General features: G+C 33.8%; 1 protein-coding gene and 1 long non-coding RNA gene across 2 annotated transcripts in view; one reads left to right on the top strand and one right to left on the bottom strand.

Annotated features, from left to right (window-relative positions):
* Nucleotides 1-16,371, bottom strand: part of LOC111511015 (intermembrane lipid transfer protein Vps13) — a 1,108,316-nt gene that overhangs the window by 666,976 nt on the left and 424,969 nt on the right. The window contains 3 exon segments of the mRNA XM_074170346.1: nt 2,954-3,142; nt 3,194-3,468; nt 16,106-16,370. Coding sequence (XP_074026447.1) covers nt 2,954-3,142; nt 3,194-3,468; nt 16,106-16,370 — 729 coding nt within the window.
* The window catches only part of LOC141480419 (uncharacterized), a 113,969-nt gene that overhangs the window by 53,984 nt on the left and 43,614 nt on the right, over nt 1-16,371 (top strand). The window lies entirely within an intron of this gene.

Genomic DNA, 16,371 nt, shown 5'->3' with positions numbered 1-16,371 from the left:
GTGTCAATATGTTTATTGAAAGATAGGAATGCATCAAAAGTAACACCTAGATCAGTGAGTGTATCAGGATGCCCCAAACTTGATTTTTTATGACGTAGTTGTGTAACGTTGGATTCCTTTTCAGTGAGTTTCGTTTGGATATGTTGAGAGATAGATTATTCTTCTGACACACGATTTAAATTCAGGGCGAGACGTTCGCAATCATTAGAACATATTATATTATAATGGAGTTTCAGGTCATCTGCGTATAAAAGAAACTGACATCAATCTCAGCTCCAATATCATTGATAAACATATTGAACAGTAGGGGTCCTAGGTTTGACCCTTGTGGTACACCAGGTATGGCTACATATTCGACAGACTTGAGGCCATTGAGTTGGACATACCGCTTATGGTTATAAAATAAGATTTGAAGAGAGTAATCAAGTCATTGGATAATCCAAAAGTCGAAAGCTTGTTGAGCAGGATACTATGGTTAAGTATGTCGAACTTTCTAGAAAAATCAGTGTAGATGACATCAGTCTGAGACTGACAATCAATACCCTCTTCTAACAGTCACATTGAGTGACTGTTAGAAGATTGGTGATGGTTGAACGTCCTTTCATGAAACCGTGTTGATTGGGGCTAATAATGTTACTAACATGACAGTAGATTGTCTTCTCAAGAAGCATCTCAAACACTTTACAAAAGTTGCATATGATAGAAATTGGTCAGTAATTTTTTATCTCACTTGTATCTCCTTTTTTGAAAACTGGGCACACATTTCGACATTTCGACATTTTCCATATACAGTTGATACAGTTGATGTTTTCTGGCATATATTGATTAGAGTTGTAATTGGTTCAACCAGAGCTGAGGTACAATATTTAATGATAAATTATGGAATATGATCAGGTCCCGCAGTACATCTTCAATACTAAAGTTTTTGATTACTAGGCTGGGAATATCACTACTGTTGTTCGCATGTTGACACTATATAAGAACCACTGAAGAAATCTGCAAAACCATCTAGAATATCTGAGGGATTATCTTGCCTTCATATACCATTTTATCTCCGATTCCATTCGTACATTTAGACTTTTGAATGACCAAACTTATTGTTACTCAACCCCAATTGTCGAGTTCAACTTCATCTAACACAACCACGTAAGAAAAAGTTGTTCCCTTCATTCTGATTGGCTGACCGACGTTACTCTGTATCATAAGTTGAGATGAGCCTTCCATTGAGTCCATTCGGAGGTACAAAAATTAACAAAATGAACCTTCGTAAGACCAAGTATGGAATTTACCCATATCTCATGATGAGACCGTGAATGACGAATGACAGGCATGCACATCTCTGTTTTTTCTTTGTCGATGAATTCTGCATTAGTTTCCCTTCCATTTGATGTGCTGCACGTTGAGATTCAACTATTATTAACGAAGATGCAGCTTAGTACCTTTCTGACATGTTGCGCCATCTTTGGTTTTTCTTTGTCGATGAATTCTGCATTCTTTTCCCCTTCATTAGACATAATGCACATGACGATCTAATTATTATTAACGAGAGAATACGGTTTCGGTTTAGTGTTTTTTTTGTCGGTGAATTCTGCATTATTTCCCCATTTGATGTGCTGCATGTTGTGATCCAACTATTATTAACAAAGATACGGTATAGTGACCTTTTGGTATGTCACCATCTTTGATTTTTCTTTGTCGATGAATTCTGCATTCCTTCTCTATTCATTTTATGTGCTAAACGTGTCGATGCAGCTATTATTAGCGAAAATACAACTTAGTACCCTCTCGACATCATATTTGTTTTTTTTCTTTGTCGCTGAAGTCTGCATTCGTTTTCATTTCATTTGGTGTGCTGCATGTTGAGATCCAACTATTTTTAACGAAGATATGGCTTGGTGCCCTTTTGGTATCATCTTTGTTTTTTTTTCTTTGTCGATGAATTCTGCATTTGTCTCCCTTTCATTTAATGTGCTGCAAGATGAGATCCAACTTTTATTACCGAAGATACGGCTTAGTGCCCTTTTGGTATATCACCATCTTTGATTTTTCTGTACTCCACACTGACGTTATCAGCTTCTCTCTCACATACACATACATATTGCATCGTCTCACTCTTACATACGCCACACCTACCTTTAGTTGGGGTGTCCACAAGGTTCCGATCGGAGGTCGTAAAATGAAGCGTGATACGAAAAATCATGGGATTTTGAGTTAGAATTCTTGCAGTATAATTACTAATCAAAGTTACCTAATGAAGTTAAAATTTTGCATATAAGCTGAGAATTTCATTCAGAAAAACTTTTTTCATACCTTTTTCGGTATTTTGTGAAATAATCCCCCTATTAGATCGTTTTTCGAAAACATATAATTTGACAGTAAATGCCAATTAGAAAAACACTTAATTGAGAAATTTTCACTGCACAGTTTTACAAATACGCAACACGTGTTTCGCTACACAATAGCTTCATCAAGCATATCTTTATCAGACTTCAACTATTTTAGCATGTTCCTGCTGTTGGATGAACGAGTAATATCTGCGAGACTAACCTCGGTGAGGTATATTGCATAAATGTATGGTATTAGCCGGGGAAGTAGTTGTTTTCCGACAGGCATTTACCAGAACCTACGGTGTAGGTAGTTGAGGGAGATGAATATTCTGAGATTACATTCAGAAATATTCATTTTCTGAAGAAGCTATTGTATGACGAAACACGTGTTGCGTTTTGTGAAACTATGAAGTGAAAATCTCACAATAAAATGTTTCTTGAATACGTTGTAGATTTTCGTCAAGTATCGATCGATTCCATCAAATATAAATAATGCCGCATTCGATACAACTTTTTTTAGTTATTTTTCACCTCGATCGAAGCAGAAATTCATTTTTAATTTTTAATACAGCTATAAAAATGTTTATATGAATCGGACTTTTCAGATCACACTGTATATAAATTACCTCCATATGAAGCCCCATATCTTGAGGAGTAGATCCAGCCAGGCTAATGGTAACCGGGTATATAACATTGCCTCTGGTTTGAGCTCGAAGACTTGCATCGTAAACACAAGTATATAGTTGCAAGTCTTTGATGATTCCATTAACAACCTGATGTGGGCCGGTTTGTCGAAGTTTTATCAAGATTTCTCCCTAAAATATTTCAAATATAGAACTGATTCAGTATCCTATGAAACTACTTACATTGAGAATCATGGCATTTGTGTTGATATTATCCATATGTTCAACCAAAACGATATCTGGCTTCTCTAGCTTCAAGTTGATTGTTATCTGTTTATTGGTTTCATGTTCGGGAAACACCTTTGTTCCACTTGATTGTTGATTGACTATAGATGTTGTTGATTTGAGCTGATTGTGTTTAATCTTTTCTTCAATATCAGATACTTTGAAAAAATCAGCAACTTTCAGAAGGTAATCGACGGAAAGGATAACAGTGAAACTGAATACTCGTACGTCGACTGAAAATATCATTTCAATCAATATCCATACAAAGTTAAAGTGAATGCAATGAAATAAATAGGTAAGTTAAATCTTCTTCTTTCCAGTAAATACAGATATCCAGTAAATGTACATAAAATATGGACATAAAAAAGAGGTTTAGTAGATATCCATTATAAGTGTTAGGAATCACACGTTAAAAGGTAAGACCTCGTTAGTCCTTAGCTCGCACAAGTTTCTCAACTTCTGAGAGTTGTCGTTCGTATGGGGGCGACAGCTGATTAACGGAAAAACAGTTCTTTTAAAACAGTACTTTACTAGACAACACAAACTTGGATTCTTGAAATGAGTTTGAAGTAGGTAGATATAATTGAAGATTGTGACAAATAGAACTCATCATTTTATGACAAAAATGCATAAGGTCGTGATTATAAGGAGATATATAATATTGAAATGGAGTATTGTTTGGTTTATCAGAATGAAGATTTTTGATAGCATTATAGGTAGCAATTATAGGTGATTTCAATAGGTTTGTTCTAGCAAGAAATTTCGGATGGTTTGAAGCTAGTGTTATGGACTGGCCAACTGCGCATGTATGCCGTGAGACTGGTTGCAAATAGTTTGGGATTCATGTCCTGCTAGAACGCTTATTTGTGTTGATAAATGTCAATTGTCAAATTGTCATTCAAACTGACTTATTAGTTGGAAATTTGAAATTTATATTTTGTGCAGCGAAAAGTGAAGGTGAAAACCGATAAAAATGAACATATTGAATTGGCTTGAATAGTCATCGGCTTGGTCAAAATGGAAAAATTCAAAATAGAAGAAATGTTAGAATTGGAAAAAGAAAAGTTATAAATAAGAAAGAAGAGAAATGAATTATTAGAAACAAGAAATAATTTGCTCAGACAAATGAGCAAAAATAAGAATTCAGATGTTGATAAATATTCTGAATTCAATGTTAGTATGAGGGATTTAGTTTGATATCTTATGTCATACATAGGGTTCCTGTTATGTGATATTATATAGAAAGAAGTTATTAGTTTATGTGTTAGGACGAGTACTTTACGACCTGATTAACATCCCGTTAAAATAATCAGTGCTGGGGCTGTGGTGTCTCTAGCAAATGACAGGATGTGGTGTCATTCTCAGCACCGATTATTTTAATTGACTCTTTATCCGGTCGTAAAGTACCCACCCTTGAGCAAATTATATTTTTATACTGTTTTAAAAATTATTCTTATTTTACCTGAATGGATGTTTATTTAATTTATGCCAAACAATGAAATGAACATCAACAAACAGAAATATTACAATTTTATTGCTATCTTAAAACTCGTCAAGCTACAAAATTTCTGTGGTCTGCAGCATCTCTATTGATGTGATTATCTTCATCCTCTTCCTAATGGTGATCAAACAGCATTTCGATAATAAGTTCCTCATCATTGGATGATTCAGAATTATTTCCCCAATTTGATTCAGAGCTTGATGACTCTGATGACATTTCGGTTAATCCTACCTGTAATAATGGAGTTGAATAGTTGATGCTTAGTTGAAAATCATCAAATGCTTGCTTGATTTTCATTCAAAAACATAAAATCATTTTACCTGAATTTCCAAACGCAAATATGAAAAAATTGACAGTTTTGAGGATTGCCGTTCTATAAAAAACAAGATTTTTAAACCAATTATCAGGCCACTAAATATTTCTATTTTGGTTTCTCATTTCTTTAGTACATAACATAATCAACAAATCCATATTCCAAAATCATAACAAACGTGATATCGGATCACTCCGAATATTTGCGCATGTCACAAACTGAAAATCCTTACGAATTCCTCTGGACTACTTCGACAGTTCTCATACGGTTTGCAAACTGGATTTCGTCTTCGCTAGAACATACGACTATTAGTTCGAATCCTGGATTTGCTTTGCTAGAACGCCTATATTCGTATGCGCATGCTTCGTACGATTCCGTATCGTTTGAAATCGCTGCTAGAACAAACCTAATATACCATACTGTTCAAACGAAAATCTCATAAATGGGAATCACAACTTGGACAATCTCCATCAATTCAATAGTTTTTATGATCTAAACCAATTCAATTCTTTGCATAATATTTCAAATCGTTTACTTGACCTTGTCTTATCTAATTTTCAATGCTCTGTATCCCGCGATAAACTACCCCTTCTAACCGATGATAGCTTTCACCCAGCAACGAACATAATTTTTGAATTCTCATCACCAGAACAAGCAATACCATATAACTCATCAGAAAGCAGGTATAACTTTCGTAAACCCAATTTTCCACTTTTATATACTCTAATGCAAAATGTTGACTGGTCACCCATCGACCATTGTACAGAAGTTAACTCAGCCACAAAATTATTATATTCGTTATTTATTTATTTATCTACGGGTAACCCCAATTTGTATAGACGTATTCAATACATTTTAGGAAGTAACCCCAATTATTAGTCAGTGTGATCCGGTTAGTCACAACTTCATTAGGAAATATCCTCCCTGGTTCAATAATGAAATAATTAACGATATTAAAATAAAAAATAAAATTTTTAGAAAACTGAAAACTACAGACTCAGGTATTCTCAAAGAAGAATTCCGATCTCTTCGTCGATCCATCAAAACAAAAATCAACTAGTATACAGAGAATATGAAAATAAATCTGAAAGGGCAATCAAAGAAGATCCTACCAATTTCTGGTCGTACATTCAAAATAAGAAAGGTACATCAAGAATTCCTAGTATTCTATCCTGGGATGATGTTGAATACAACAATACCTCCGAAATCGTGAATGCATTCGCACAATTTTTTGAAAGTGCATATTCTCCACCCCTACAATCATATGAACACACGAATGTTACCTCAAACAATTTTATCATTTCTTCAAAACATTTTTCACTAATTGAAATCTACAATTCTCTCAACAAACTAAAACCAAAACTCACAAGCGGGGATGATAACATACCTAGCTTTTTCGTTAAAGATTGTGGACACCTCCTAGCCATACCATTACACTCAATCTTCAATCTAGCACTGAGTACAGGATGCTTTCCTAGCAAATGGAAAATATCAAAAATTTGCCCAATTTTCAAAGCTGGTGCCATAAACAATATCCAAAACTACCGACCTATAACCTTGTTATCAAACTTTGCAAAGGCTTCTGAGATGTGCTTGTACAACAGAATCTTTCCTGATGTTGAAAATTTAATTTCAAACAATCAACAAGGTTTCTTTTCAAAAGATCAACTTTAACTAACTTAATGTGCTTCACACAATCAGTAAGTAATGCATTTAATAATAACCTACAAATAGATACTGTCTACACAGATTTCTCGAAGGCGTTTGACAAGTTGGATCATAACATTCTTATCAATAAACTTCACCAATATGGATTCGAGTCCCAACTCTTAAACCTTTTCCGCTCATACTTAACTGAACGTATCCTATTCGTAGATTATAGGGGTCACAAGTCGTTCCAATTTATTGCAAACAGTGGTGCCCCTCAAGGAAGCAATTTAGCACCTCTTTTATTCTTACTCTTCATTAACGACATAGGAAATAATCTCTCTAGCAATTTCTTACTCTTTGCAGATGATTTGAAAATTTTTCGGCCCATTACATCACAGGACTGCTTAATCTTACAAAAAGATCTTGACTTTTTGTACATTTGGTGTACCGAAAATAACCTTCTCCTCAATACAAACAAATGTAAATACTCAAAATACACCCTTAGACATAATGTTATTTCTCATGATTACTGCATAAATAACACACCTCTTCAAATAAGCACTCATCAAAGGGATCTTGGTGTCACATTTGACCCTAAACTGAGTTTCTCCATTCACTCTGACACAATAACATGCTCTAGCAAACATGCTAGAGCTCATTTATCGTAACTGTAAGAACTTTCGTAGCAGAGACAGTTTTTTAACTCTTTTCAATGCATACGTCAAATTTTGGCTGGAATATGCCTCCTTTATATGGTCACCCATATATAATGTCCAAATAAACAAAATCGAGTCGATACAAAGAGGCTTCATGAAATATATTACCTACAAGCTAGGAGTTTACCCTGAACAAGGCATCGACAACAGAATACTACTGAATAAATTTAATCTATTATCCATTCAAAACCGAAGAACCTACTACTCTATAATTTTCATTTATAAACTAGTGAATAATCTGATTGACTGTCCCGAACTACTCTCCCACTTCAACTTTCATGTTCCACGAATCAATTCTAGAAATGAACTGACTTTTTATCAACCAAATTCTAGAACAAACATATTACTCGTCACCAGTTGTTGCAATGAGCAAACTTTACAAGCAACTCTGTGAAAATCTCGACGCTTATTATGAACCTATTGGTCAAGTTAAGAACCACGTTAAGAAACTTTTACACTCTAGTCAAAATACATGAGCCCAAATTATTCTACCATGTGAGCTTATTACTACTACTGTATTACTGCTGAATTATGTTTTTTTTTTCTAATACTCTTAAACTATGTTTTTACTTGTTAGCTCAAATCTGACTTATGGTTTTTTTTTCAATTACTTACTCTCCTAGCTTGCTTCACACAAGTTTTCCACCTAATTTTTTGCTTAACTCTCCTAAATGTTTATTTTGTTTTTTTTACTCTCTTCAGGTGTTTCTAGTTGATAAATTAGTGTTGTATTCATGTATATGTGTATGTATGTATGTATATATGTATGTGTATTGTGTGTATAGATAGGCAGATATAAAATTGTAACATGCTTGTTAACAATATTAATATGTGTTGTTATTGGGATTTATTCCTGTTTAGACATTAAACAATTTTTTTTAATTGATTACTTCCTTCCTTTCTTTGGAAGATTCCCACATTTTTTTGTAACAAAATGGAGTAGTAGAAAGCCAAAAACTTTCTCTCCCAAAAATTTGTCACTCCTAAAAATATAACCCTTTCGATTTGATTTGATCATATTTATAAATCAAAAATCGAGCAAATCCTGCCTTCGCTCAATATAATTTCAAAGGACACGCATACAACAAACCATTCGATATCTTATCGAACAGAATTTGTCCACTCAACAGCAATCTCACCGACCTGCTTCATTTTTCGAATTGGCAACATCAAACCCCAAACAGAATATAGTAGACCTTGTTACGATATTTTCTGTTTAATTAATTCCTTGCATCGATTCAACTTCAATTGAATATATTTTCTGTATCACGAACACCCTATAAAAGTAGTCACTTCTTCATAAGAAAGCTACAAGTATTACCCCTTATTTCTCTTGATATATTGGAAACTGCTTGTTACATTTACAAACATAGAAATACTTTGCTCTGTCGTAATGACATTCACGGTCGTTCCACCAGGAATCGGCATTTGCTGAATACTCCTCTAAACAGATTGCACCTATAACAAAACGGACCTCTAAGCATCGGAATTCGAGTTTTTAATTAAATTCCTCAAAACATCAAAGATGAACCTACCTATTTCAGATTCAAGAAGTCACTGAAAAAAGTATTAATTGTTGAATTGAATACAATTCTGCACAAACTCTATGATCTTTTCTGTGTTATAGATGTTCTGTGTTAAATAGATGTCAAAAATAAGTAGTGTAGTTGTAGTCGCTCCTTATCTAAAGTGTATGTATTCTGCTAATGGTCGTTTTTGTTGACTAATCGCTTTACGTTCTTCTTATTAAACTATTACAATAAGTTGCTTCATTATTAAATTAGCTGTGCTACAACACTAATTGAGGGTGCATTCTATACTTTGGAAGAATTTTTTAGTATATAAATCACTGATAGTATATTCCGTCATACTCTGTGTGTAATTGCATATTTTATCTTGATATTTAAATTGTAGTGTACCTACTATGTCTGTGCTTGTACTTATCATTTTAACATTTAACTTTTCACTCTGTAATTTTGCTGTTTGTCTCTATAATCCAAATTTTTGACATGTCTTATACCACTTATGGTCTTCAGATCAATAATAAATTTGATTTGATTTGAATTAACCCATTCAAGTTTTTTGTTCCATGATTATCCTGTGCGACAGCCAGATGATTTTTATGACGATTTACAAGGAAATCAATTTCGAATATTTGGTAATGGACAAATATCATGGTCTCTCAGGATTATGAAGAATCTTTCTATAAGAAGACAACACTAAAACGAAAGTAGCTTTGTTCATTTCTACTTTCTCCAATACAAAAGTATCATCAATCATCTCATTCAATACTTTTTTCCAGGGCTTCTTTGATATTTTATTCTTTGTTTTTTCCTTTCTACCTTTTCCCTTTGGGTTCAGTTCATTGCATCCCCTGAAGATGTTTTTTTACCCGACTATTGCCGTTGTCGACCAGCAAATTAGAGGAATTAGGGCCCCTGGATTGTTGGTTGGGCTACAAGCATACCCTGAATGCAAGCATATTAGCGGAACAATGAAACTAGAGCTCGTATTTATTCGGAATCTCGTGTTGCAAGTAAGATATTTTTGTTGTTGTTCTATCGGGACTGATTACCCCAGAAGAGAAGCAAGCACACCAGAGTTTAATTTAAACACCCTATAGTCATACCATAGGACAAATATAAGAGCCGAAAACCCAGCTGTCCTCCTCGAAGCTATCTAAAGAGTGAAACGAGAGCTACAACTCTTATATTTTCAACAACAGAAATTAAACAAACGTGCAAATACCATCCAGCACAAAAATCACAACCCTCCATTCAACAAAAATATTGTAACCTCTGTAAAACACAGCGACACCGACATGATGAATGTTGAGTAAGAACACAAAACCCCCAAGCCACACAAAATTTCCAAAGACCATAAAACCCCCAATTTCAAAATTTTAGACCCAATACAACTGTGACAAATCAGAACAGACCACCAGTAATTAAACAAAACCCGAACCAACAAAGACTTTCGGCAACCAACTAAACCTCAATTTCAGTAAAACAAATACACTGAGAGCAAGCACATCATCTCAACCAGCAAGATTTTGATGATCATCAAGAAATTCAAAACTGTGGAGAATTTCACGAAAATTGTTACGACTATGAAACGAAAGACTATACTGTTAGTTTCCGGAATACCAAAACACAGATTACCCACCGTATCAGGATTTTCAAATAGATCCCATACAACCAGATCCTTCCCCTATCGAAGAATTTCAAACTCATATTGAAAACTTGAATATAGACGGCATGAGCCCCGATTTGAATTTCCCAGAACATAAATTCATATAAAACAGTTTCTCATGGTCAAATATTACTGGAGTTTTTTCCCAACACCAAATCGTCATTTTCAACACCTCGACACGTGTTTCGATCACCAAGTGATCATCTTCAAAGAGGAAGATTAAAACTCATGGTCAATTCAAAAAATTCATACTATATTATGGACGCTACCAACACGTTCAGAATATTAATTTACACAGAAGCCGGACTTTCAATTTTCATACCGAAAACAACAGAAAAATATAAGAACCGATTTTCAGAAAATATGATGACTCATGGCATTACCATTCAAAAAATTTTTATAACCGAATCTGTAATGATACCTTTCTCAGACGCAGATCCCTATAGAATTTATTTTTACAATCCTGACATAGAATTCGACGGACTTCTCGGAGCTGACTTCTCAGAACACTATACTGGTATCGTTGATATAAAAAAATAGAAAATCAATGACAGATTTAAAAACAATACCTCTTCTCAAAATATCGTGAAAACATCTCAATACCTCCTCAACTACTCCAAAACCCAAAAACAAAATACCAAGTTTCATTAAACCCAGAAATCTCCACTACAGAAATTGATGACATTTTTGAACACGATCCTGAAATATTACTGGAGTTTTTTCCCAACACCAAACCGTTATTTTTAACACTTCGACACGTGTTTCGATCACCATGTGATCAACAAGAGGAAGATCAAACAGTTTGATCTTTCAGTAATATTCATTACTACACCAAAGGTTCCAAACAGTGCATCACAAGTACGATCCTGATAATTACGCCTTCGAAAGTAAATTCGATTACTACCAATATTTAAAAGACGAAATTCCAAACAACATCATAAACATAGAGCCTCAAACTGAAAGAATTTTTCCAAATTAAAATGTAACCTTTCGAACACTGAAGCTATACTGGTAGCTCAAAACGAAGAAAACGTTTATTTACCAAATGTCCTAGTAAGAGTAGATGAGCAAAGCGAGTTTTTGATCTCAATCATAAATTCGAACACTATACCCAAAACAATGAAATTTTCTGACATAAACCTCGAACCTATCCAAAATTTGTCTTCAAACCACTTGAATGAAATAGAAATAAAACAAAATCAAATTGATGGAGAGTTTGAAATAAAAAACCAATCACGTTTAGATCATTCAAATGAGGAAGAATCTGAAATAATAACAGAAACATGTTTACAATTTTCGGAAATTTTCTATCTAGAAGGTGATCGATTAACGTTCACAAACGAAATCAAACACTCAATAAATACAAAAAACGCAAAACCGGTTTTTACAAAATCATACCGCTACCTCCAAATTTATAAGGAGGAAGTCAAAAGACAAATAAACAAAATGTTAGAAGATGGAATTATACGCCCTTCTATTTCTCCCTGGTAATCCCCACTGTAGGTTGTTCCAAAAAAATAGACGCACCTGGAAAACAGAAATGGCGAGTAGTTGTTGACTACCGAAAGTTAAATGAACTTACTGTAGACGACAAATACCCTCTTCCAATGATATCAGACCTTCACGATCAACTTGGCAAATGTCAATACTTCACTGCCCTTGACTTTGCTTCTGTTTTCCATCCAATCGAAATCGATTACCACATATCCAGATTAAAAGAAGTATTTGAAAAACTTCGTCAAGCTAATCTTTAAAATCGAACCAGATAAGTGTGAATTCGCCGGAAAAAAAACAAATAACCAAAAATGGAGTAATGCCAAACCCCAACAAAGTCAATCGTATAAATTCCAAAGCCTAAGAACCAGAAAGAAATACAATCCTTTCTTGGCTTAGCATGATATTACAGAAGATTCATTCCAAATTTTACAAAAATATCAAAACTTTTCACATTTCTTCAAAAAGACACCCCTCTTTCATTTTCGGAATGTAAAAAAACATTCGAAGAATTAAAAGAAATCCTCGTTTCGACCCCAGTACTGATAGACCCAAATTTCTGGAAACACTTTTCTACCAACAACAGAAGCTAGTGCATATGCGCTAGCATCTGCTATTGAAAGAAATTTCAGATGACATTCCTGAAACTTCTGAAAACCTCGATTACCCTGAAAATAGATATTTTGCAGCGCATATGCACTAGTATCTGTTGTTGAAAAAAACTTCAGATAACCCTGAAATTCCTGAAATCTCTGAAAACTATAAACTGGAATATCCAGCTGCACACATTACACATGAATATTCAACTTTCGTAAACATATACAAAACCAAATCTTTAATTGACTATTCAAATTGGCAATTACTTGACAAGGAAAATTAAAACATCTTAATATTTCCCCGACGAAAAGAACCGAAAGATTTTCATATAAAATTTTTGATGACATTCCTCAACAATAAATATTACTTTATTTAATGGGAGTTGAAAAAAAATAGTACGATTTTCGAAATTGACAAATGATATAGTATCAAGCAAAACTGTCAAAAATCTCACTTATGACCCAGAGTCGGTGATAAACCCTGTATAGAAGTCAAAACGATTTAGAATCCTCAATATTGTATTGTGTAGAAATCAATCATTTTGGAAATATTGTGTTTTATCTTATCTGAAAAAGACATGAAATGCAAAAATTTTAATTTCATAAACTATAACTCACGATTTGATTTCCACAAACTTTATTTGAAAAATATATCACGACATGTTTCGCTAACACAGTAGCTTTATCAACAGTGATAATAATACTACAAGTTGCTTCTTATACTAATATTTATATACTACAGGTATCCATAATTGAGACTACTTCCAACAAATTACCTAAACCTCTACCTGAGCTACCTCATCAATTATGATCACCTGAAATATTATCTCACTTCTACATCAATAATAATTCTTTCTCGGTTTTTCAATAATGGTGATCTATTCAAATCCAGTTGGTCATTCATTAGAATGTTTGAATTTTTAAGTTTATTTATTTCCATTGCTTTCAAATAATTCAGTTTCCAACCTTTATTTTCTATGTGTAAAATCTCGAACTCTACGTTAAAGATATGATTTTCTTCTAAAAGATGATTTGAATATGTTGAACTTGTTTTCTTATTTACATAGCTCATATGATCGTCCTGAATTCGATTAATAAAAGTTTTACCAGTTTGACCAACATATACCTTTGGATACGTTCCACACTTTAATTTATATACTCCTGATTTCTCGAATTTGGATGTTTTATCTTTATTATTTTTAACTAACTTTGCAAAGCTATTACTTGTTCTATATGCAATTTTAATATCTAGCTTCCTCTTCAGGTGATCATAATTGACGAGGTAAAGGTTTAGGTAGTTTGCTAGAGGTAGTCTCAATTATGGTTACCTGTAGTATATAAATATTAGTATCAGAAGCAACTTGTAGTATTCAAATGTCGTGATATATTTTTCAAATAAAGTTTTTGGAGATCAAATGCTGAGTTTTAGTTCATAAAATTACTATGGATCTTCATCAAGTAACGGCCGAATCAATCAGAAAAAAAAGCAAAAATATTATTGCCACACTCAACAAAGATTAGATCTCAATAATAATAGATCAAAACCATAACGGAAAGAGTAATCCACATCGAGGAATTAATGAAACAATTTGGTTTCTGCAAACCAAAAGTTTGCAGAAAAAATCTAAGCAGTCCTTCAGTCATTACTGAAACTCCAAAAACTGCCTTCGAAAGAATGCAAATTGCATAAAGTCATAAAACAGAGTTGATATGGTCATGCTTTACCGGTACTTACGTAAACAGCAAAATTACACACCTCATAAGTATCACGCTGCAGCACTGATTGGATGTTTATGCTCAGAAGAGATATCAAAATGAATGAGCTTATAGTCGAAACTGTTCATCAGAGTGATTATTTTTTTTGTAATTGTTATACACACAAATCAACATATGTAAGCAATAAGATGGATGCAATTCGAATCACAAACGCGAAATAAATATATTAATTATAATAAGAGCTACTACTCGTAGACTTGAAGACCCCAATATCTCTTTAGGCGTTTATACCACAGTAATATTAATTATAATGAGAGTTGTACCAACTAGACTTGAAGACCCTGAAATTTTTTGGGCGTTTATACCACAGATACCCTCCTCGATAACAGCAAGGCCATGGGCTTTTGACTTTGGATTGTTTTTGTAATAGAATGGTACTGGATGAAGGTTGTATAATAATCAAGAGTTTGGAATTCCTTCTCTGTAAAGTTCGTGACCATAAAAGTGCAAGAATTGAAAAAAAAAGACTCTGGTCATCTACTTCTCCATCTGCATACGAAAAATGTGCCAAACTTCCGAAGAAAAAAAAGCAATTTATTTCAAATAAACTAGTTCCATATGAACTACATGAATGAAAAATACTGTGAAACAACTACTTTCATATGAGCATCGAATTATATGAAAATCACTCTTTTCCTTTCAGTTTGTACTTCAAACATTCGGTATGGAAATGAATCAGATATTATTCATAAGACTGTTGAAAAAAATGGAATTGGGTAGCTACCCAAGCAGTTGATGGACTTGTATAAATCTTCAATACTGAATGTAGTGACCAAAACTCCGTCACTGAGTTGGACCCATTCAGTAAAACGGCCCACATAATAGATGCTGAGACAACTTTACTCCTGCGGTTACAATTATGTAGCCGCAAGAGTACCTACCCTATTCTTAACTAAGGGTGCTAAGTGTACTAAGGGTACTGTAGTCGTGTTATGGGTATAGGCTGACATAAGATGTAGGACCTGCCGCGAGTCACTTGTGAGTAACATGCTTCCGCTGCCAGAATGTCCAGTATGTTTCAGAATATATCTATCGGCATACTGTGGTCCAACGAATTCATCATACCTATTCATTTCTCACATTTGAGCTAAAAAGTCGGATATTCTCCTCTATTATCCACGTAGGATGATATTCGTTACGGTATTTTCAGCTCTTTTTGATGAATATTATTCAAATCAAGAAAAAAAATTCTTTGAACTCCGCAGACTCTATCTGTTAAACTGATTGATTCGATTGTTCTCTACCTGAATGAAGGAGTCTGTCATTCTTTGCTCATCATATCCAATCAGGGAACATGCTTTTTGGTCCCATAATCACTCACCTCACGATTATTGATGCCGGCAAACCCTGCGAATGTTTTGTGGCTTCGGGAAAAGAACTTTTTTACCATTTGGGTAAAATAATAAATTAATTTTTTCTATAAGCACAAACAAACTAATATAAAAAATTAAAGTATATTATATATATGAGATGCCTATATAAAATCAAAAATGAAAAATAAGATATACGATGATGATATTGATAATTATGAGTATATTATTTATTATAATTTTGCTTGTATATAATTGCATATGATTAATTATCAATATATATCTCAGAAACGAACGGAATACATATAGGTTGTGAACTCACCAAATAAATCACTGTCTTTTTGTTGTAAAGTTATATCGATCATACTTTGCCCACAAGTTGATTCGCAGCTAGACTCCGACTTTTCTATTAGTTTTTTCAGTTTACCGTCCCGACCTCTTCGCATATCTTCCAATATACAATTCAACAAAAGAACAGATGTCACTAGGGACTGATCAGTTGATATTCTTGCTTTCAAGGAGAGTCCATCTAAGGAGAACCGGGCCAACTGATTGTCAGGATCATGGTTATCAGATCCATCAATGAGC

The sequence above is a fragment of the Leptinotarsa decemlineata genome, unplaced genomic scaffold (assembly GCF_025532065.1).
Source record: "Leptinotarsa decemlineata unplaced genomic scaffold, Ldec_3_MD MMD2_P_RNA_scaffold_8, whole genome shotgun sequence".
Lineage (NCBI taxonomy): Eukaryota > Metazoa > Arthropoda > Insecta > Coleoptera > Chrysomelidae > Leptinotarsa > Leptinotarsa decemlineata.
The sequence above is the reverse complement of the archived record's forward strand: the minus strand, read 5'-3'. Positions and strand labels throughout refer to the sequence as shown.